Below are 25,560 nucleotides of genomic sequence, written 5' to 3' on the forward strand. Positions count from 1 at the left end.
ATAAGGTTTGCTGCTGGAAAACGCCAGAGGCGAACATTTCCAAGAGCAAAGGTCTGGCTCTTATCCAAAAGTTTCCTATAAGGAAAACTGGGAAAACGACTCGGCGGCTGTTACTGTAGACGCGATTTGAAGAAAAGTAAAGAGCAAGGGAGAAGGTGAGCGCAAAACTTTAAAGAACTCTATGAGTTGCCATGATAATTTTGAATAAAGAAAGCAGCCTATACATAGGTACGAATTAACCCTAGCAAGTTTCATAGCTTTTCCCTCCGCAACAAAACTTTATATATATATATATCGGCAAACTTTCTCATTCACAGAATTTAAATTTACGAAACTTCAATTTAAATGAGAACTAAATTTATAAATGCTCGCACAAATTTTCAATTACAAGAAAAAAGTTAATTTTCTAAACTTTATACTTTTGTCTACGATTTCAAACTTATACCTATGATGTTCAATTTCATCATTCTTTTTTCCGTAGAAATTAAAATAATTGAATCTCTGTAAAAAGTTGTATTATTTAAAAAAATATTTAAAATAATTAAATTATTGAGGAAAAAAGGAGAAAAACAGATTTTAATGAAAATTGACAAAGATACCAAAGTTTGGAATTTTCAAATGAAAAAAATCTGGATTTCTTGTACTTTTGTGGAAAAAGGTGATAACTTTAAGGAAAAAAGCAGAAAAACAGATTTTAATCAAAATTGACAAAGATACCAAAGTTTGAAAATTTCAATTTAAAAAAATCTGTATTTTTTGTACTTTTGCGGAAAAAGGGTGATAAATTTTTTAATTTTTGTTCTACAGAAAAGTGTCTGAAGGAAAAGTTGTTTGTTTTTGTACAAAATTTAAGGGAAAAAGCAGAAAAAAAGATTTTTTATGAAAATTGACAAAGATACCAAAGTTTGAAATTTTCAAAGTAAGAAAATCTGAATTTTTTGAAGTTTTGTGGAAAATGGTGATAACTTTTTTAATTTTTGTGCTACAGAAAAGTGTTTAAAGGAAAATTTGTTTGTTTTTGTACAAAATTTAAGAAAAAAAGCAGAAAAACAGATCACAATTTTCTTGAAAGCATCATATTGATACCAATGTGAATGAAATTGATACAAAAAATAGGAATCAATTTTTTAATTGATCCACACTTTTCATATCCATTCAATTTGATATTTTTAAGTTAACAGCAAAAGCTTAAATTTCATGAGTTTGCTTTCAAGTTTCATTCGAATGAAAAATTGAATCGAGATACAAAATTCTTGTTTTTTAGAAACAAAACGTCCAAAAAAACCTATTCTTATCACCAATAAAAATCAGACGATTGGCAAATTGATGAAATAAATAAAATAAAATAAAATAAAAAGAGAGGCTTTTCGGATTAAACCAATTGAAATTTGATTTTGATCGAAAGGCTCTTCTTTCTTTTTTTGCGATTTAAGCTCATCGTTTGCCATCGCAGTTAATTAAACCAATATAGCGTGTACCTCCACACAGCTTTAAATCGAGTACCCTCCCCCCACCCACCCCCCAATCTACTCATCGGCGTCAACTCGTCCATAAATCACTATGTAATCGACATTTAAACCACAAATATATCATCCACGGTGCTCGAATTCGCTTTTCGGTGAATAATCTCAAACCGCGCGCGTTAACTTCTGCTCTACGACAGATCGAATTGACAATTAAATTAGGCCAATTTCCAAAGGGAGCAACCGTCGTCCCATTAATTTGAATTCAGGACACTCTCTTGTGTCAATCAGTTTGTTTCTAAATTAACGATCTGTTTACATCAGTTTCGAGTCTCGTCACGTTATTTATTTTTATCTTTTTTTTCTCCTCTTCAGTTCATTTTGGTTTATTTAAAATTATAGCGCAGTTTTTTTGTGTATTATTTCTACGCTCCACTTTTCTTTATTGTTATTTTTAAATTTTTTGGTAAATAAAAAATATTGGATAAAAGCTAACAACAAATTATTGTTCGATTGCACAAAATATTAAAGAGAAAAAAATTCATAGATAAAAATAATGGTATTATATAAATTATTCAATTATTCATGGTTCATAACTTCCATTTTTGAACGTATAAAAATAATAATAATAATATTTGCTCTTTGTTAAAAACCTTCATTATTATTTTGTAATAAAAAAATTTAATCTTTTTATTATGAAATAACAATGATATTATTTATAAAGCATAATGCTAGTAATAATATTGTGATGATGAAAAAATAATGATAATAGAAACAATAATCATATATTATCTTTTTTAGTTTTAGTTTTTCGTTTTTTGTATTTTTAATTATTATTATTATAATTAAAAATACAAAAAAAAGAAAAACTAAAAGATTTGTTCGTTCTGGTTTGTTAATTTTGGGGACAAATTTTTTTGAGGGTAATAAATTTTTCTACGATCATTGAAAAACGTTGTATTGTAAATTTTAAAATTCAATGAAATATTTTCATAACATAAAAGTTTATCAATTAATATATGAAATTATATTTTTTTAATTATTATTATTGCTAACCTGAAATTTTTGAAGTCCTTATCATACTATCCTGTAGTTGTTATCGCTGATATTTTGACGAAAATAATGCACACACGTGGTTAAAAAAATCCGGACACTCGCGAAATTGAGTTTAAAACGAAAATTGTCACATTTTTATATAAACATAAATTAAACCGGTTACAAAATATTTTTATTAATTACTGAACGACCGCGATTTTAAAGAAATTCGAGCACTCCCGAAAAAAAGAATTTTTGACGAATTAATAATTTTAAATAAATAATAGATAAATATTAAATGAATTAAATAAGTTAATTTATAATAATTCATAGCCAATATTCAAAATTCTTTTAAAACTTTTTTTTCTAATTAATATTTTATATTTTTTATTGTATAGTAAAATATTTAAATGGACATTAACTTATTTATAAATGGAAATTTAACTAATATTTAAAAATTCATATCAAATTTAATTAATTTTATGTATAATTAACAATTTATCATATCACAAATTTCTATTATATTTTACACCTCTCCACAAAATTTGAACCCCAATTTATTGAATATTTTACGAGAAATTATAAAGTGAAATATGCCGCTAGAATCGATCTAGCACGTGATTTTGAAATTAAATTTCAAAATTAAATAAAAGATTACTTACGAAAATTTTTATAATCAGATTCATTGGATTACAAAGATAAAAATCTTTTCGTAATTAAAAAACAAAAAATTTTAAGTAGAAAGTATATAACATATTTCAAAAAATTGTCACTAATGTTTCGAAAATTGTTTTTTTACTATTGAATACCTTAATTTAGAAATTTTTCTTATTTTTGAAATTTTTTGTTCTTAAAGAAAACATTGTTGTTGAAAATACAAAATAATTGCAAAATGTTTTTGTTTATAATAATTTTGAACAAAAATTATAAAATATGAATTATTCTTATCAATGTTGCCTGCTAATAGTAGCAATAAAAAAATAATTTTTAAGAATATTTTAATATCAATTAAAATTTAGTCGAAAGATGGGAATTTCTTTAAGTCATTGCGTAATATCAGCTCAAGTCGCATTTGTATAAATTGAAATATAATCAATAATTAAATGCTTTTGTCATCATTTATTACATTAACTCTTTAATTTTCTTCCTATCGACCGACAAAAGTTTAAAGACAATAAAAAATCAATTAAAAATTTTTTCTCAACAAAATTAAAAACAATTTTTTTGAATGAACTATAACAATTATAGCAATGAAAAAAGAATTTAAATAATTGAAATTTATTTATTATTTCTATTTCTAGCTTACAAAAACAGAGTCGAATTTCATTTTGTTCACTAAAAAATATTATTAATTAAAAAATTTAATTAATAATTTAATATACCTATTTATTAAAATATTTAATAAAAATTTATTTATTAACTATTTATTTATTATTCTTTTTAATTCTACCTTAAATAAAATTAAAATTTATTATTAATTTATTCTACAGTAGTTAATGTTTATAAATTTTAAAAGGAACTGAAATATTTATAAAAAATATGGAAAAATAACTTTTACGCATTTTCTAAAATTGCAATAAATAAATCAAATATTATAAAAGATTTGTTTGAGAAAATATATAAATCTTTCGGTCGATTTACGAAACTTTATTTGGCCTGTACAATTTTACTACAAATGTAATAATAATAATATTATAATAATACAATTACAGTGTTTTTTTATAGTAACGATCAATGTGTAGTTGAGTCAGTTTTGTCTAGTATAAATACGTGTACCGGAGACATGTATCGTAAAAGTACATATAAATCTCATCCACAGTTGCATAAATATGCAATCATTTTTTTTTTTCATTCATTTCCTCTTCTTGTTTATTTTTTTCCAAAATTGCGGTCTTGTTTTTCAATTTGTTTCTATTATTTTTGTTTTAAATATTATCATAATAATCATTGAGAAAATTTAGCCACCGCAAAATGTGAAAAAACACTTTCAATATAGGCAAAAGGGTAATATTGATTATATTTATATTTAATTTTTTTTAAGTAGCAAAAATCAAAGTTGGCCAAGAAATTTTTTTTTACACAGTAAAAGCTATAGGCAACTGGCGGAAATGACTTGTGTTTTTGTTTATACTTATTATAAAAGGTCTTCACTTTCAAGTATAGGGCTTCGGTTTTGTGAAAAAAAAATTGTACGATCTTAAATTAAAAAATTTGTTTTAAAAAAATGTGAAAAATATTAAAGAAAAATGCAAAATCACAGTTATTTCATAAATTCATTATTTTAGCTCTAAAATATTAAAAAAAAAACAAATGCAAACTTGAATTAATTATAATTCACAATTAATTGTTTCTCTTTTTTCATTTGAAGAAAGACTGCTGAATTGTCACAGAATTTTTAAATTCAATATTAAATTAATTAAATTTCAATTTTTTGCTTTCAAATAAAACAAGTCAAGAATCAATGTATAAATTTCTTCAAATACAAAATTAAAACATTATGATTTTTACCATACGATTAAAAAAATTAAATTCGTAATAATAAACTATTCATTAATTAATAATCGAATACAATTAAATTTTATATACAGACAATTAATAATTAAAATTAATTGAAAGTTCACTTTTGGACAGAATGAACTTCATTAATAAGTGACATCATTATTGTTTTAATATTATTTTTATCATTATTATTACTTTACTATTATTATTATTTTTTATTATTATTATGTTTAATTATTTACTAGATAGAAACATTTGTTATTATGGTAACGAATTTTGACATTGAGAATTCAATTATTGCTATAATAATTATCAGATTTGCGAATAAAAAAAATTGTTATAAATAATCTGCTTCGCCGAACCAATAATAATTGAGAAATGAATAAAATAATAATTAACAGCTTATACAAGAATTTATCAAATTAAATTCGCGTCGTTTATTAGAGGAAATTTTAATAATTGTACTTTTTTAATTCGTAGACAATTCAACAGATATTGTGGATTATGATAAAGATGACAATAATATTAACATTATTAATGATAAAGTTGACAAACATTTGAACCAATTGCGAAAATTATAAATAAAATCAAATTTAGAAAAAAAATTCTCTTCCGATTAAAAAAAATTGTAATTAGAAAGAATTTAATTATTAAAAAATAATTACGAAAAATTATATCAACCTGTTTTTGCTAATTATTCGGCTAATAATACGGACTATGGAATAAGAAATTCTCTTTGACATTATTCAAACTTTTAGGAATTATTTAAATTCAAGTTATACAACTATATATTTTTGTTTTGCATTGACGAAGCAAGACTTGTACAAATATTTATTTATTAAAAAATATTCAATTTTCTTTTTTCTTATTATCATTAATCGATTTTCGATATTTTAGATTGTAAAAGACTATTGTGAATTATCATATTTATAATCATAGAAATGCAAGAATGAAAGTTAGACCATTTTAAATCTGAAAAATGTACACGTATATAATATGTATGCCTCAAAAGGAGATCGAATTATTGGTAGCACATAATTTTTCCTTTTTCATTTATCTGTATATTACAGAGTCCCCGATAAATACTGCGTAGTAGTTGGCGAAATAGCTGAGAATTATTCTAAAGTCCTTATTATTATAAATGTAGCTTACTTATTAGTTTATATACAAAGTAATCAAACAAAATACTTATCAATCATTTTATCGACAAGTCTCGTGTTTAATTATAATCTCTGTATACATTCAATTATTTATATATAAACATAGTACAGAAAAGTGTTTTCGATTATTGTTTTACAATTATATTTATCGTAATAGCGATCGCCTAGAATTGAAAATAAAAAAAAGGAATTGTACACGTCTTTCTTCAGAGAAACTATATTATTTCTTTTCTTTTTAGTTTTCTTAATTTATAGTTTCGTTCAGTAAGTAAATGCAAAAATTGGCAATCAAACCTCAGGTCTATTAAGTCGCGACAATCTCGATTTAAATTTTTCTAGTTCCTTATAATTTTTTAAAAATGTATTAAACATTAATTTCAATTCAATGTATATATAATTATATTCTTTTCAATTTTATGAGTTAATTAAAATTTCGACTTAATTATAAAGATGAAATATAATTGAAATATAATTTTAATTTTCTTTTTAATCAACACAATAAATTTATAATTTAATTCTATTCTTTACGATTCTATTCAACAAAATCTTTGGCGTTTAGAAAACATTTTTAAATATTGACAAATTTTAACAGAATCCATACATAATTTTAAATAAATTTATAATATTCTACTTGTTAAATAATTTTTTTAATAACTAAAAAAGCAAATGTTAAATTTTTTTTTAAATTTTTTCCTTCTATAATATTCCTTATAAATCTTTCTTATGACAATTTTTTTCTACTTTTTTAAATATTTTATCGTTTTTAAAAAAAAACTTATTTGTAGATTATTTTCAAACCGAGACTGTCACAAAAAACCGACAAGTAAATCGACATTTTTTTTGTAAAATTAGCGAATTACTGTTAATTCTTTACAACTTCATTGCTTAAAAAACTTTTTCTTTTCTTATTTGAATAAATCAAAAGACAAATACACAGAATCTTTTCAAAATGCAAATTTCGTGAACATTTCTCAAAATTCACACTGATTTTGGTAAAATCAATCTTTCAATCTTGCACTTGAAGTGCAGAATAATATTCTATTTTTCTCATCGCTCTTATCCAATTATCATTTTGTAAAAAAAACAAATATTTTAATTAATATCTATATATAATTAATTTGAATCGAACACATAAGATTATGCGCAAATCTTAACGAACAGTATACATTATTATAATTATATAATATATATATATTTGTTTTTCATTTTATTTATATTTATATTTATAATTTTTATATTATTCATTGTCACCGTACTCCATCAACATCGATGTAAAATAAATCACAATTATATTTTTTTCCTCCTTTTTATTTTTCATTGGCCAGAAAATCGGTCAATGCAATCATCTCGATAACAGTATTTTTTTTAAACTATTTTTCGGTTTTCGCTAAAGGCTAAAAAATACTCTTCTTACGCAAACCGTAATTACATCATCGTTTACAACTTACATAATAGTGGAGTATTTTGGTTTTCGACATTTCCTTTTTCCTTCATTTCAAATAAAAAGCAAAAAAAGATTTTCTTTTATTAATAGAGATTTATTATCTCTACTATATTTTCTTCTTATTAGGTATCTAATATACTTTCCAACTTGTGACATATAAAATGTACCAATTATTTCTTTTTACATACATACACAGACACAAAGTATGTAAAAAGGATTTTTTTTTTATTTTTGCTTTTCATTTGTTAATAATCGAGAATAACACGAATATTTGTCTGTTTTGGCATTTACACAGATTTCACACGCACGTTTAGTGTAAAGCATTTAATTTTATTTTATCTATTCATGATTATAGATATCTAATTATTATCAACAGGTAAATGGATAAACATTCGCGTTGACTATTAATCATGCAGAATGTATGTTCCAGAAAAAGGTATTTTTTTAAATCTTTTTTTTCCTGTTTTCTTTTTTCGTTATTTCCTAGCGATTAACACCGAATATTTTGAAAAGCGAGATGATTATGTGCGTGTCATCTTTTCATTTCTTTCTCTCAACCAAAACGTAATTACGCTAAGGTAAAAATGTCTATTTTACAACATGTATCTCTGCGATCTAAATTTCTTGGCTGTATCTAATAATAATGATATCTAATAATATTAAAATAATAATATAAAAAAATAATATAATAATAATATATAATAATATAATATTATAATAATAGTAATAATAATAATTTATGAGCTTTTTCTATTATAGACACTTCTACTTTGAAATATAAAATTTCTTATTAAAGCGACCAAAGTCTCCCGGGTTGTAAAGATAAAATTATTTTGACTTTTCTGGGATTACTTTGTCACTATTCATAATCTTCTGTTTAAATTAAAAAAAAATGTACAAGTAAAAAATTTACAAAAAAAAAATAAATTTCATTACATTACTTTATTTAAAAAAACAATCTTAAACAAAATATTATCAAAAACAAAAACCCCCGATAGTAGAAGGAATTTTTGCGAATTAGAAGGAATTTACTTTCAGGTTTTGTAAATTTGTCATCTTTTATCAAGATCAAATCAAGATCATTCTTGAACAAATGCAAAATTGTAATTTCCATTTAATAGAAAATGTTATTAAAAATTAAAGTGAATCGATTGAAAAATTCAATCAATTTCCTTTCATTTTTTCTCTTTTGCAAAAATTCGTAATAAATTCAAAAAAAAATTTATTCAATTATTCACGAGTGTTCTTTTTCGTAAGCGTGTGATATGTAACTCGATAGATAAAAAAACAATTTGATAAGAATGTCATTCGCTAAACTTTGGTACACACACACACGTTTTTGCCGAACGAGAATTGATCAATTTGATATTTAAAAAAATGAAATAAATTAACTTACGGGAGGAATGGGGCCGGGGGGAAGGGGCTTTGTCGAGAAAACAAGAAGGCGAACTATAAAAATCATTGATTTAGATGATTGTAGTGATTGTTGCTGGTAGCGATGTTGGTCACGCTACACTTGTGTCCTGTTCGCCCCAACCTTCACTATCACACTCGCTCTCGGATGCTGTGTCGCTATCACTAAACTCAACAGCTACTCGACGCGCCAATATCGATGCAACATCGTTTAATGCATTGACACGCTCAACTTCTTTCTGCTCAATCTTTTCCACTTTACGCAATTTTATTCCTGAAAAAATAAAAAATTTATTTGTAGAAAATATTTAATTAAAATAAAAATTATTGAATAGAAATAAATATTTGCTGTAATATTACCGTCTCGAATTGCTTTGAGAAGATCGTTTCTTGGATCGACCAAAGGAATGTTCGGATTTGTTTTTCTGATCTCGCCGTCAATAATATTCTTGAGAGGCCGTAATTTCGGCGGATTATTTGCAATCATTTTTGCAATGTCGCCATTCGTCAATGGCAAGGGTGGCGATGGACCATTGGATATTGGTAGAGGCGGTGGTGGTGGAGGTGGCGGTGGAATATTACACGGCGGTGAATTTGGTCTAACGGGCGTTGGATCGGGTGTTGGAGGCGGTGGCGGCAAATCCTGTGGTGCCGGATCAGGTTCATCGATGCCCATTTGATTTAAATGATTCTGTTGATTCGCTGTCGTTTGATGTGTCGGTAATGGACTATTTGATCGACTTCCATTTCTATTTATTAAATGCGACGGTATGGAACCTATAGAGTGAAACGAACCAAAAAGAAGGAGAAAAAATGCAAAAAAAATTGCAAGAATATTGAAAGAAAAAAAATTGAAAAAATCCCGAGAGGAAAGAAAAGAAATTGTTAGTAAAATGATTTGTAAATTGTTGGATGTATGTAATTTTCGTTATAAATTTACCGTTCATCGAGGGTGGGGACATCGTTTCACCAGGAGGCGGCGGTGGAGGTGGCAATGTATCCCTGGCGGTGCTCGTCGCTCGTCCTCTCGTGGGGGTGTTGTTTGCAGAAGCTATGGTAGGAGTAGAATTACTGGAAGCATTGCTAGGGGGAGCTGGAGGAGGTTGCGAGGGTCTATTGCGACCTCCTCTGCTCGGCGTACCTGGACCACTTGGGCTTTGATACGTCTCACTACCTGGTTGTCCTTGTCCAGGACCGTAATGTGAACTGTACAAACTGTCGTCGTACCCTTGGACTGCATAATTTCCCGTTCTGTAAATATTTCTTCTATTATTAATTTTTCTCCTTCTAAATGTGTCTGGCAATTTTTATGTAACACAAATTTTGCTAAATTAATATTCTCTTCAAATAAAAATTCTGTTAAATGAAAATTAACTTAAATAATCAGGGTTGCCACAAAAATTTAATTTTGTTATTCATTTATAAAGATAATTATCTTTATATACATAAATGTTGACAATTTTTTTAGATTTTTTGAAAATAATTGAATTTCTGCGAAGAATTTTATTAATTTTGAAAATAATTTAATTCAAGTGATGAATATTGTTATTTATGAAAATAATTGAATTTTACAATGAATTTTATGAAATTTCCTGAATATAATTGAATTATTAATTCAAAAATATTATTATTTAAATAATAATTTATTATTTAATTCTACTAATTTATTATTCAGATATTATTATTTTCATAAATAACAATATTCATCACTTGAATTCAATTATTTTCAAAATTAATAAAATTCTTCGCAGAAATTCAATTATTTTTAAAAAATGAATGCTAACTATCCTTAGCTAACTTTTTCAGATAAATACAACCCATTTCTACAATAAAATTTTTTAAAAAGACGTATTTTGAAATTTCTTTTCGTTTTTTTAGATCAACTTTTTTCTAAAAAAAATAGTGATTTTTAATCTTTAAGCAAGCTTTTCAGGAAAAGTTATTAAGGTTTTTTATTTAAAGATCAGTATGTAAAGTAAGAAATTTGCTACAAAAATAATGAAACTAAATGCCATAAAAGAGAAGAAAAAATGTTGAATTTTAAGAAATTCGGTTTTTTTAATTTTTGCTAATTTTCGATAATTTTAGATTTTTTACCAAAGAGTCGAGACTATTAAATAAGTAAAGTATTTTCCAAAAGCACAAAAATAGTGAAGCTGAATGCCATAAGAAAGAAGGAAAAATGTTGAATTTTAAGAAAATCGGTTTTTTGAATTTTTGATAATTTTCGATAATTTTAGATTTTTTACCAAAGAGTCGAGACTATTAAATAAGTAAAGTATTTTCCAAAAGCACAAAAATAGTGAAGCTGAATGCCATAAGAAAGAAGGAAAAATGTTGAATTTTAAGAAAATCGGTTTTTTGAATTTTTGATAATTTTCGATAATTTTAGATTTTTTACCAAAGAGTCGAGACTATTAAATAAGTAAAGTATTTTCCAAAAGCACAAAAATAGTGAAGCTGAATGCCATAAGAAAGAAGGAAAAATGTTGAATTTTAAGAAATTCGGATTTTTGGATTTTTGATAATTTTCGATAATTTTAGATTTTTTACCAAAGAGTCGAGACTATTAAATAAGTAAAGTATTTTCCAAGAGCACAAAAATAATAGAGCTAAATGCCATAAAAGAAAAGAAAAAATGTTGAATTTTAAGAAATTCGGATTTTTGAATTTTTGATAATTTTCGATAATTTTAGATTTTTTACCAAAGAGTCGAGACTATTAAATAAGTAAAGTATTTTCCAAGAGCACAAAAATAATAGAGCTAAATGCCATAAAAGAAAAGAAAAAATGTTGAATTTTAAGAAATTCGGATTTTTGAATTTTTGATAATTTTAGATAATTTTAGATTTTTTACCAAAAAGTCAAGACTATTAAATAAGTAAAGTATTTTCCAAAAGCACAAAAATAATGAAGCTAAATGCTATAAAAGAGAGGAAAAAATAATGAATTTTGAGAAATTCGGATTTTTGAATTTTTGATAATTTTAGATAATTTTAAATTTTTTACCAAAGAGTCGAGACTATTAAATAAGTAAAGTATTTTCCAAGAGCACAAAAATAATAGAGCTAAATGCCATAAAAGAAAAGAAAAAATGTTGAATTTTAAGAAATTCGGATTTTTGAATTTTTGATAATTTTCGATAATTTTAGATTTTTTACCAAAGAGTCGAGACTATTAAATAAGTAAAGTATTTTCCAAGAGCACAAAAATAATAGAGCTAAATGCCATAAAAGAAAAGAAAAAATGTTGAATTTTAAGAAATTCGGATTTTTGAATTTTTGATAATTTTAGATAATTTTAGATTTTTTACCAAAAAGTCAAGACTATTAAATAAGTAAAGTATTTTCCAAAAGCACAAAAATAATGAAGCTAAATGCTATAAAAGAGAGGAAAAAATAATGAATTTTGAGAAATTCGGATTTTTGAATTTTTGATAATTTTAGATAATTTTAAATTTTTTACCAAAGAGTCGAGACTATTAAATAAGTAAAGTATTTTCCAAGAGCACAAAAATAATAGAGCTAAATGCCATAAAAGAAAAGAAAAAATGTTGAATTTTAAGAAATTCGTTTTTTTTAATTTTTGCTAATTTTCGATAATTTTAGATTTTTTACCAAAGAGTCGAGACTATTAAATAAGTAAAGTATTTTCCAAGAGCACAAAAATAATGAAGCTAAATCCCATAAAAGAGAGAAAAAAATGTTGAATTTTAAGAAATTCGGTTTTCTGTATTTTTGATAATTTTCAAAAATTTTAGATTTTTTACCAAAGGGTGGAGACTATTAAATAAGTAAAGTATTTTCCAAAAGCACAAAAATAGTGAAGCTGAATGCCATAAGAAAGAAGGAAAAATGTTGAATTTTAAGAAATTCGGTTTTTTTAATTTTTGCTAATTTTCGATAATTTTAGATTTTTTACCAAAGAGTCGAGACTATTAAATAAGTAAAGTATTTTCCAAGAGCACAAAAATAATGAAGCTAAATCCCATAAAAGAGAGAAAAAAATGTTGAATTTTAAGAAATTCGGTTTTCTGTATTTTTGATAATTTTCAATAATTTTAGATTTTTTACCAAAGGGTGGAGACTATTAAATAAGTAAAGTATTTTCCAAGAGCACAAAAATAATGAAGCTAAATCCCATAAAAGAGAGAAAAAAATGTTGAATTTTAAGAAATTCGGTTTTCTGTATTTTTGATAATTTTCAATAATTTTAGATTTTTTACCAAAGGGTGGAGACTATTAAATAAGTAAAGTATTTTCCAAAAGCACAAAAATAGTGAAGCTGAATGCCATAAGAAAGAAGGAAAAATGTTGAATTTTAAGAAATTCGGTTTTTTTAATTTTTGCTAATTTTCGATAATTTTAGATTTTTTACCAAAGAGTCGAGACTATTTAATAAGTTTAAAGTATTTTCCAAAAGCACAAAAATAATGAAGCTAAATCCCATTAAAAAGAAAAAAAAATGTTGAATTTTAAGAAATTCGGTTTTTCGAATTTTTGATAATTTGTTATTTTTTTTATTTTTGGCTAAAGGGTGAAGACTATTCAAATAGTAATATTATACTACCAAAATAGCTAATGGTAACTAATTATTAATTTTCCGGTCAAATTAAATTCCCGGCTATTTTCTGATTTTCCAGATTGGTAGAAACATTGTTAAATGTATTGGTAGAAACTAAAACCCGTCGAAGACGGGTACCACAGCTAGTTGAAAATAATTTAATTTCTGGAATAAATTTTAATATTTATTAAAATAGTTTAATTCTGTCAAAGAATTGCGTTAAAAATTTCTAAAGTTGAAACTGATTTCAACAGAATTGAAATTAAAATTAAAAAAAAATACTTCATTAAATTATTGTCAGAAATAAAAGAAATTTAAGGTTTTTTTAGAATTCGTGTAATTTCATAGTTTATAAGGCAAATAAAAAGACACAAAAATTTAGAATTTTCCCATAAATTCTAAACATTTAATTTTTTCTAGTACTTTTAATAAAATTCCCTGATTTTTTCCTGATTTCCCTGACCAACTCTATTTCCCTGAATTCCTTGATTTTCCTGACTTGTGGCAACCCTGATATAAATGCTATTTTAGCAAAAATTCAGTTAAACATAAATTCTGACAAATTAAAATTATTAATTATGAATTCTACTATTTAAAGTTCAGTCAAATAAGAATTCCGTTTAATGAAAATTCTTCTAAATAATATTTTTCTCCAATAGCAATTCTGCTAAATCAAGATTTAGCAATTTTGGATTAAAAATTCGATAAAAATTCTCTTCAATGAAATGAAATCCAAATAAAATAAAAAAGATTGTATTTGTTTTTGCGAAATCCTCTGCGAATCCAGGACAAAGAATAATACCTGTAGTGCTCGGAGGTAGGTGGACTGTAAAGTTGATGTTCCTCAGGTGGATAGCTTCGCCTTAATTCAATGCTATTGGGCCTTGGGGGTCTTTGATCCGTCATCACCATTCCCAGCAGTGCCTCATCTGGAATATTGTGCGGTGCTCGATACTGAACACCTTGAGCAGGCATAATATATTCGCCATGGCCCTCAGCCAATCGTCGTTGTCTTTCTCTCGTATTATGTGGTTGTCTAACGCGTTTCTTGTATCTTCCACCACCTCCGCCACTTCCGTCAGTCCGAGTCTTGTGCGGCTATTGAAAAAGAAAACAAAAAATTTCAATAAACAATTAAAATCCAATAATTCATCACAATTTGCGCGCTATTCAATCAAACATTATATGCAGTTATTAAAAAAATGCAAGCTAAAATTATTTTCTTTTCTTTTTATTCTTTTTTTTTTAATTTTTCATTTGGTGATGAAACCAATAACCATCCAGTGAAAACATTTTTCATTTTTACAAAATTTATGTTCTTTTTTTTCACATTTAATGAAAGTTTAAAAGAAACGGAACTTGATCGATTGAAGAAAATCTCCCATGTCACTGGATAGTCACCAAGTTTTTATTTTATAGCAAAAAATGACGTGTAGGAAATAAAAGTAGTAATATTTTTGTGCACTATATGTACAAAATTTCCAATGTGATCTGCTTTTAAAATTTTCATGTTTAACGATTTTGAAATTCAGGACTATTTTCATTTCCTTGGTGCGAAATGTGGAAAAAAATTGTTATGACCATAATATAAATTTTATTCAAATTATGTAAGATCTCAAAGATCGTGAATGATTTACAAAAACAAAAAACAAAGGACTGGGAACAATATATATATATATGTAGAGTGACAGAAATATTGTAAAGTAACTAATAAGTTACAATTTTTTCTGTAAAATATTTCATTATTTTCAAAAAAAGGGAACAGATTAATAAAAACAGTATTCAGGATTGTCAAAACAAAAAGAAATTAGCAACTTTTCTCAAAACAGTATAAAATAAAAATTAACACTTTTTTTAAATTTAGTATACAGTTAATAATAAAGAAAAAAATAGTTATGACAGAAACTATCAATAACAATAGTAATACGAAAATAATTTAATTGGAATTATAATAAACAATTTTTAAATTACTAAAACACCACTTAAAGAATTAAGTGATGAATTTAATAATTTGTGAATCTTACATGCTATAAATTTAAGTTTTTGTTTTTAATTTTCAATAATGTAAAATTTGATTTATCGATTGATGATAGGCACACAATATGAAAAGGCAAACATGATTATATAAAAATGAAGGGAAAAAATAATGCAAAGTGATGACTTTTGTCTAACCTAGCACACTACAAAAAACTTTCAAAAGCGAGCACGTAGAGCATAATTATTATATCTATATTAGCAAAAAAGTCAGTTAATGAAAACGTCACACGGATGTGAATTCAATTATGAGTGAATATAATGGTTGAACGATTAATAAAAGTTCATTAACATTGAAAAAGGGGTTGTAAAAAAACTACAAAGATCCAAACCATCGACTTGCCTCTCTGAACGGTTCGGCATATTCAGACTCGGTCTATAACCACAGGGACAGTTTGAATAAGTTAAAATGTGTCATTATTAGTTTTATAATAATAAATTAATAACATATTAATATAATACATTAAAAAATGCTAAGCGATTTTTAAAAGTATTATACACCATCAAAATATCAATTCGATATCTTTATTATTAACTATTTTAATAATTCTAAAAATTGGATTTTAAAATTAATATAATTGTTTACAACAAAAATAATAGAGAAATAAATTTTTATATTTCTAGATTATATTAAAATTCCACATTCTAATAAAGAATTTTTGTTAATATTTAATTTCGTGGTAAAAAATCGAAATTCAAAAATAGTTACTGAGGATCGAAGACTAAAGAAAACGTACAATATCGAATTGAATTTTGAGGCCTTGAAAAATAAAATCTTTTTTTTTATTTCTGGAAAATTTTACCTTTTTGCCTTTGTCGTGTAATTTCTTTTCCGTGTCCTTGAGCATTTCTTGACTCCAAAGGTCAAAGAAATAATTGGGATCGGTGTAGAATTTCAATCCATCCTTTCCATCGTCCCTAAAAATAATGATTATAAAAATTAGTTTTGAAATTGAAAGAAATGGAATATTTTTCCGATTTTCCAAAGTCTTGAAACTGAATTTAACAAATACCTGTAAACATTAAGTTTATCGAGAGGTGGCGGTGGATCACATTGGTGGTAAGTTTCTCGCATCGCTGTGGGCATTGTATCCCTGGAGACGACTTGCTGATCAAATACCACCGAACTCTTAAAGGCCTTCCTCATATGAATATCTTGCAACGAAACTGCAATTATAATTAATTTAAATTAATTAATCAAGTAATCAATAAATAAAACGGAAATGAAATTTTGAATGATTGGAGTGAATTCTGACCTTCCTCGACATTACTGTCAAGTTGAGTGACTTTGACAGCGAGCCTGTCTATCCTTGCTTGTAAGGAATTGGCTCTGTCGCTTAAACTATGAGCCTCCTTGGCTAGTTCCCCAAATAAGTCCTCGGCGTGCCTCGATAAACTCGACAGTTGCCTTATGGTATTGGCGAGTGTCCCGTTTGTCGCTGCTTCTAATTCCGATGGGAGAGGAAAGTCCTCGGGTATGGTGCCCCGTGCAACGTGCACGGGTTCCACCAACCGTTTTGGAAGCGGCATTCTCTCGCCGGAGTTTTTTTATACACTCTGGCCAGCCTTCGACTCACCGTTCTCTCGTCACCTACAAAAAAAGAAGCAAATTAATAAAGTTTCAAAATTCTTTCTTCTTTTGTAATTAATTTACAATTAATAATTATTAATTAAACTGAAAATTACACCGCGTCCTTAATTATTATTCGAAAAATAAATTATTAATTAACTGAAAATTACACGGTGTCCTTAATTATTATTCGAAAAATAAATTATTAATTAACTGAAAATTACACGGTGTCCTTAATTATTATTCGAAAAATAAATTATTAATTAAATATTTTTTTAAATTGTCACATTTTGTCCGCAAGCGAAAGTTATGGACCATGAAGAGGTAAGTAAATAAAACATTCAATAATTTCAAGACTTGATTTACCAAAATTGACCAAGTGAATAATAATTTACAAATTAATTTACAAAAATTAGGTAGATGAATTTAATCCAGAGTTTATCCAATCAAACTTGTGATTTGACCGCATAAATTCATCTTGATTAAATTATTAATCAAGTTTTGATGAAATTAATTAAATTCAACCGAAATGAATTTAACTAAATTACAGATATAAATTTTTCTATTTTATTGATCGACTGTGAATGATAGAATTATTTTTCAATATTTAATCAGTATATATATACCTAAATTTTTATTATTACGTATAAATTTTAAATTCAATTCAATTGATTAAAGATTGTCGAGACTGAGAAATACAAACTTCCGGTCATAAAGAAGCATAGATATTACAAATTTAAATCACTTTATCCTCACGATTATTAAAGGTAAACGATTGCAATGAGATTGCATAAATAATAAGTCGGTCAATTGTGAACACAAACCACGTGTTTGAATTATTGTGGATAGCAGGTGTTATTAAATAACTAATTAAAAATTGAAATCTCGTCAATAAATATTAATGTTTCATTTAGAAAATTAATAAATAAAAATTTCAATAGCTAAAATTCAATAACTAAATTAAATTAATATTAATTACATTGAATTAAATTAACATAAATAAAGTAAAGAACTTGTAAATAAAATAAAGTAAAGAAATAAATTATTAAACGAAGTAAAATAATTATTTAAAATAATGTAAAATTAATTATCATTAATTAATTGAAATAGTGCTTAATTAATTAAAGTTATTGATTTAATGGAATAAATAAATATTTAACTAGTGTAAATTTATTTAAATATCCTCCCGAAAAAATAGTGAGTCGCATATATTATTTTTTTTCAAATATTTTAATCATGGAAAAAGAAATACGAGATCTTGTGAGAGGAACTCGATCATTTCGAATTCAAAATAGAATAATGAAATTAATTTATGATGAAGCCTCATCGAAACCAAGTTTTTATCAAATAAATATCAAGTTTCTATATCGGGAGACCATTTTCATTTATCCCAATATTCTTTTATTGAATTAGTATACCTCTATTCACCTTTCAATAAAATACAAGGATTTATAAAGTTTGGAACCTTTCGAAAAATGAAAAAGGAAATAAAAGAACAATAGAAAAAAAGAAGAAGAAAATAAAAATAAAGAAAAGGAAAATATGGAAAAAAGATGAAGAAATTAGGAATGTAATAATGATCGTTATATAGAGAGAAGGGTTTTATCTCCCTTTTATAAGAGATTGAGAGAGAATAAGTAGTTTGTCCTTTATTCTCATCCGGATAGATGAATCGATGCGTGAGTAAGATATATATGATGATCTCATACAATTGTATACATTTTCTTACTATACTTTTACCCACACACAAATTTGTCTATTATCACATTCCCATAAAATATCTACCGTTAGCTTTGCATGCAACGGTGAACAACTTCGCAGATACTTCAATGTCGATACTACATTAAATCCTCAAGTTCGCGCAACAGTTTTTTTTTTTTTTTGCTCTTTTTTTCGCCGACAGAAAAATGATTTATCGCCAAATTCAATTATTCTTCAAAAATTCCTTTATACAGTGTTATACAGTATTTATGTGTGAAAAATGTTATTCCTTCGAAAACATTTTTTAAAATCCATGATAGTAAAAATCAATATGGTACAGTTAACTATATCGATTTAAACTATTTTTTATTGCAATTACTATCGATTGATTTGAATTTTCAAAGTTTAAAAAAGGTAAATTGGCAGAGGTAGAGAAATGAGCACGGAGAAGCGGTCTCCCCACCAGAAAAAAAAACAGTGGAGGGGGGTCGCTTCTCCTCGCCTAGTGCTCTCTAGTCGCTCACTTCTCCCTCGTTATGTACAATAATTTATGAGACAAATCGAAACAATTTAGTCGTCATAAAAGCCAATCATCTAGCATCATCTATCATCAAACTGGCACATTTATTTCCTGCAGGAATACATATTATATTGGATAATAATACGTTATTCTTTATAAAATTAAAATTATGAATTTTTTTTCTATGGGAACATTTCTATATTGAACCTCATTCATAAGATTAATTTCATTTTACTCCATCTATTTTTTTTTTTTTTTTGATAAAATAAAAGTTGAAAATATTTTAATTTCAGGTAACTTGATTTTCAGCATGAGAATATTTCCCCAGAAGGATAAATATTCTAGAATAAATAAATAAAGGATAAGTAAGCCTGACAGGCGATCAATAAAAAGGAGATAAATTTTATAGAATAAAGAATTATTGTAAATCTGTGTGGATCATCATCATCAACATCATCTGACAACACTGCTTCTCACTATTAAGCCAATTAAATGAGACGGTGGAAGTATCAAGAGCAAAGTGAATATTATAAAACACTCTAGTATATAAACTCTCGCCTCCAGTATTCTCAAATTCCAAGAGAGATAAAATAACATCATCCTGCTCTCTATGTCGGCATATTTCACTTGTATTTGTCTATTTCCAACACTATATTTAAATTTTTCCCTTCTCAAAAGTAATAATAGTTTGAAAATTATAATATTTTGTATCAATAAATTAATAAAAAAAATAATGGTTTAAAATAAACAATTACCATTGACAAATAACATTTGCAATATTAAATAATTTTAACTTTAATCAAACGAACAATATGTTAACAATACATTCGAATCAAAAATAAAATACCGTTTATTTTATTCTTTACACTCAAGTATGTGCTTCGAATAAATATTTACCATCAATCAAATAACGGATTATTTTATCAAATAATTATTTTAACTGTATTATTTCTCTACGTATAACTTTATAGTTAATTAAAAAATGTCAAATTTGATAATAATTACAAAAAAATATCTTGGTGTAAGTATGCAAAAAAATTCATATTGATTCTTTCGTATTCATCCTGAATATACCGGAAATAGCATTTTTATCAGATGGCACACCAAAGACTTGCCGCTTGATTGAAACGTGTGATATTAATTATGAGAATAGCTATCTCATTGTTGATTGTGTTCATTAATGAAGAAAATAAACAACGTTTATCACTTGCGACAATATACTCGGATATCAAATATTAATCTCAACTTCTCAATTTTTAATCAAAATCTCTAAAATTCAAAGCATAGAAAAATTCGCAAAAGAGCAATATTGTAACCAAACAAAATCTTTTCTAAGCTGTAAAAACTGTAGCAACTAATCACGCCCAAAGTTCTAATAAAGCGTATAGACTAAAAAATAAAAAAGTATTCAATAAATTATAAATTAAGATTATTTTTAAAACAACATCTGCTATAAAACTGTCATTTTATTTAAATTTACCTTTTACAATTGTATTATGTATATCCTTATTAGATAATTGTATATTATCTCTTTTGACACTCAGTAACCTATTGCCTATTGTTCCCTCATCTCTTACGTGAATATAAATTACATATCATTATCTAAGCGCAAAAGAGAAAATCAAAATGCACTAAAAACGTCTCCGTATAATATTATTAACCCATTTTTCCAAAAGCAGACATACAGACAGACAGAAAAGAAAAACAACTTTGCCCGTTTATAATCTATTAAAGAGAGAAAGAGAGTTATCTGATAATTTTTAAGCTCCATTAGTGAGCCAGATTTATCGAATGCGATAAAACGTACGTGAATCATCGCGAAAGGACAGGTCTAGACTTCCTTTCTAAACTTTATGAATTTATGATCTATGTATTCTATAATAAATAAAAATTTCACGTATGCGAATCATATAATCAGTTAAGTAGTCATTTAATTCTCGCGACTACATTTTCAAGGAAAGAATGAAGAATTTGTGGAACAAGATAACAAAAAGACTGCATTCAATTTAGAGAAATGAAACAATTATTCTTCAAAAAATGTGGTGAACATCGATTGTTTGATATTTAGATGAGAAAATTCTGAGACCGTTTCTCCTCTCGTTGTTACATAAACGCTGTACTTATTTAGCTAACCATAAATTCTATAAGGAATTTTTTTCTCTACTGAATTTTGATTAACGCACATATTTTTATATAATACTATCGATACACAAATATGATCAAAGCATTATCAAAACAACTTATTAGTTTTGATTAGTTTATTTTGTAAATGAATTCAAGTTTAGTAACACACACCTTAATCTGTTGTACACAAAACTAAAATCTTAAAATAAAAAAGAGTTAAATATCAAAATTAGGTCAGCCAAAAAATTTTAATTTAATTTCAAATACAAATCTAAATATCAACAGAAGAAAATACTGTTTTTGTGGATAATTTTCCATAAAATTAAGAAACAGTAGACACACTAACGACTCAATCCAGTTTTTTAAACCCTAACAAAAAAATGATTGAATGCAAATAATAACGTACGCTCGTAAACCCAGGCTTTCTTTGCATAGTGCGTGCGTACATAAACAGTGAATTGGGTGAATATCATGATGTGGTCACAGTGAAATGTGCGGCTTGACTTGCATTACGAAATTGCGAATATTAGCAATGACTAACGCACGAGAACTGCCCACTATTTGTCATTTTGTATAAAAGGTTTCGAACCGCATGTTACCGCAATTACTCCTACGTGTGTCATTTTATAATATACTCAGATATAATAACCATATCAAAATTACATTCATTGAATTGTTCAGATATTTTAATCTATCATACAATAAATCCATCTTTTATCTAACAGTTATTTTTCACATTTGGATCAATAGAATACTCTAAATTGTACAGATTGACTATCACAACTACTATTATTACTATTATTACTATTAATACTTTTTTCCTCCAGCAAATTGTAATAATAATCTTCTACTACATTTATTATACACTCTGTAACAACAATAATTACTTTTGGTACCAACAACAGTTTACAGTCATTATTATTTCTAAGTTTCTAACCACCGCAACCGTCTGGTATGAAAACCATAATTTAGAACTAGTAATAACCGATATATTACTAGCATTATATATTTAAATTGAACGTTGATAATCACAAAATTACCAGTAACGAAAGGAAATATTAACAAGTGCTACCAAATAATAATGCAATCATGCAATTATACAAAATTTGTTGAATATTTTATTCTAAAGTCGAGTAAGAGCAATAGTTACACCAATGAGCAAACAAATACGTTCAAAACTCTTGAAAATAAATATTTTAGCAAATCTTATACCAATACAGCATTCTTATATATGATTTTGCGCATCGGATTGACCCAAATTTTTTCATACCAAATAATTCATCACGAAGCAAAAAGATGAAAAGACGAGGAAGGTTATTAAAAATGTAATGCCAATACAAAACGTTTGGAGAAAATTTGGAACGTGTTCAAATATTGATAAGAATTTTGGTTCAGCATAACCGCTGAAGGCAGAACTTTGTGAAAAACACTTTTTATCACAACTAGCAATTTTTAACATATAAAGAGCATTTAAACCCAACCATTGTGAAAAGTATTTAATTACAACCATTGTGAGAAGCATTTAATCACAACCATTGTGAAAAGCCCTCAATTATAACCGTTGTAAAAAGCATTATATCTTAACCATTATGATGAACATTGTAACAACTATACAAGATAACGCATCCGAAAGAAATAACCATCATCGTTCACACATAAGGCACATAAAAATTAAAGGGCCTTACGGTTTGCGGTAGGTTAGTGTTGGCGCTTTTTCACCATTGTTGTACATCCCGAGTTTTAATGGCAAAATAATGCCATGAAAACATGCCACGCCCGCCTTTCTTGGACCATTGTTTTTAACGTCGATTGCATTTTTACTTCAAGATTTATGACCGTAGTACAATGTTTTTCGAGGTTAAAACCTTGGACTCATTTTCTCTTATACATTTTTTTTGCAAAAAAAAGACCAAAAAAAGAAAAAGATAACATATTATAAAACGAAGGAAAAAAAACAATTTTCAAGAAAATTGCACATCGAAAGAAGGAAGAGAAACAATTTTAACGATAATGCTATATGTAAATTGTATAATTATATATATACATTTATGAAAACATTTCTTAAGCGAGCTGTAGAATTTAGAAAAGAGAAATTACAGGTCATTTCAATTTTGCTCTATTGTTGATACAAAATTGAGCCACTTTCGAAAGAAAAACAAAATGTATAAACGGATACGAAATTCCTTAAATTTTTAGTGATAATCTTCTTTTAATAGTCATTTAAACCCAGTAAAAAGAAATTATTATTTTCAAACCGTTTTAAATACATTTAGTCTTTAAAATTAACTTATTTTTTTTACTGTAATAATTTGATGAAAGAAAGAATTTGAAAAAATACAAATAAATAGATTAAACAAGCTGTTAATGCATTAAATTCTATATATGTATATACATTATTTCGTGATAAAAGAATAAGGTGTGTGAGAATATGATATTTTCAACCCCTTATCTGCACTTGTGATGAAACGAAATTAGTGCTTTGTATGCAACGTTTCATCATCTTTGTTACGTTGTCAAGCGGAGGCTTTGAGGAATGCAATGATAACAAAAGTCTACAAACACACCTTTTTCTTTTTATAATTAAAGAAGAAAATAAAACTAGTGGGAAATAAAATCACATCTTTTGCTAACAGATACGTTACGACGTAGAATCAAAAATAAAAATGATGAATTATCTATGAATTATCTTTTTGAAAAAAATGGCAAATTATATAATTTCATACGCTTTTATGATTTTCTTTCTCTCTTTTTTTTAGTATTTTTTGTTAGTTATTTTAAGAGAATCCTACCGACCCTGTTTAGTCATGCTTTCGATTTTTTCTTCTTACTTTGTTCACTTTTAGCAGATCACTGAAAGCAGCAAGGCGCAATATTCAGAAATAGCGTATACACCCTACCGAGTAAACGTCAACACAACTCTGTTTAATGGGGTCCTTGCACCCTGCTTTGTATATAGATTTCCATGTCTAATCGGAATTCTCTTCATTAAACGTGTCAGAAATTTTTTCCTCAATTTTTTTCAGTAAAAAATAAATCATCTGGGTCAAATTTTAAAACTTATTTTGCAACACAAAAAGAAAGCACAACATTACTTCTAATTATGTAAAAAAAAGACAGATAAGTAGAAAGTGAGAATCAAGTCTTTGTTTTCGGAAAAATGACAAAAGCAATAAAATTTCATAAAGAAAAAGAAAAAAAGAAGCTAAAAAGATGGAAATCTGAAAGAAGCTTTATTATAAAGCTTGTTGTTTCACACTTGACCGCCCTGAGCATCAATTACAAACCAAGACCCAAGCAACCCTTTCTCTTTCTTAAGAGAGAATTAACTCAAACTTGACCTCGACTTGCACTCGACTTAGATTGTCTATAGAAAACGTCTCAAGAGACACGCAAGCTTTGCAATTCACAAAAGCCGAACAATCATCAATTTCTAATCATCAACATTTGCTACTCTTTCATGTACGAAACTGAACAATTCTTTTCCGAAATTCTTTCAGAAACAAATTAAAAATTGAAAATTAATACAACAATAGAACAACATATTCATAATTTGTTAATTTGTAATAATACAAAAACAATCATTGTAATGATTACAAAACAATCAATAAGCGACAAATATTCTTCAATATAAATGAAACAATTATTAATAACACCCGCAGTCAATAATATTCTTTTCAACAAGTTGAATATCGCGAGAGAAAATGATTTATTATCGCATGTTAATTTCTTGACTCAATATAATAAAGCCTTCATTATTGTATTGTGAGCGTTCCCTTCGTTTTCCAGACCATTCCAGACATGGTAACCTTGCAAGCAACAAACCATAGATGCGCGGTCAAAGGGTGAAAATGACGTCAGAAACATATATAACCAAGTCTCCCACGAACATATAATAATTCCCCGTTTATGCACCCTTTGATGCTCACACACTTTTATTCTTAAAGGTGTATACTATCTATATATACGTATATATTGTTTATCTTGAGTGAAATAAAAAAAAAACTAACACATTTCTTCCCACATTCGTTATTTCA

General features: G+C 26.4%; 1 protein-coding gene across 2 annotated transcripts in view; it reads right to left on the bottom strand.

The window, feature by feature from the left end:
- Nucleotides 1-4,124: 4,124 nt before the first annotated feature.
- The window catches only part of LOC122499345 (wiskott-Aldrich syndrome protein family member 3), a 30,801-nt gene continuing 9,365 nt past the window's right edge, over nucleotides 4,125-25,560 (bottom strand). Inside the window, exons 2-9 of one of the 2 annotated variants that reach the window (XM_043607642.1) lie at nucleotides 16,868-17,202; nucleotides 16,625-16,778; nucleotides 16,415-16,529; nucleotides 14,380-14,675; nucleotides 10,189-10,265; nucleotides 9,955-10,065; nucleotides 9,375-9,791; nucleotides 4,125-9,288 (exon numbers count right to left, since the gene is read on the bottom strand). In XM_043607642.1, the coding sequence (XP_043463577.1) occupies nucleotides 9,107-9,288; nucleotides 9,375-9,791; nucleotides 9,955-10,065; nucleotides 10,189-10,265; nucleotides 14,380-14,675; nucleotides 16,415-16,529; nucleotides 16,625-16,778; nucleotides 16,868-17,141 (1,626 nt within the window). In that variant the 5' untranslated portion in view covers nucleotides 17,142-17,202 and the 3' untranslated portion in view covers nucleotides 4,125-9,106. Of the gene's footprint in view, nucleotides 9,289-9,374; nucleotides 9,792-9,954; nucleotides 10,266-14,379; nucleotides 14,676-16,414; nucleotides 16,530-16,624; nucleotides 16,779-16,867; nucleotides 17,203-25,560 lie in introns of both variants that reach the window. The other variant, XM_043607641.1, reaches the window with a different exon arrangement.

The sequence above is a fragment of the Leptopilina heterotoma genome, unplaced genomic scaffold (genome assembly GCF_015476425.1).
Source record: "Leptopilina heterotoma isolate Lh14 unplaced genomic scaffold, ASM1547642v1 Lhet_167, whole genome shotgun sequence".
Classification (NCBI taxonomy): domain Eukaryota; kingdom Metazoa; phylum Arthropoda; class Insecta; order Hymenoptera; family Figitidae; genus Leptopilina; species Leptopilina heterotoma.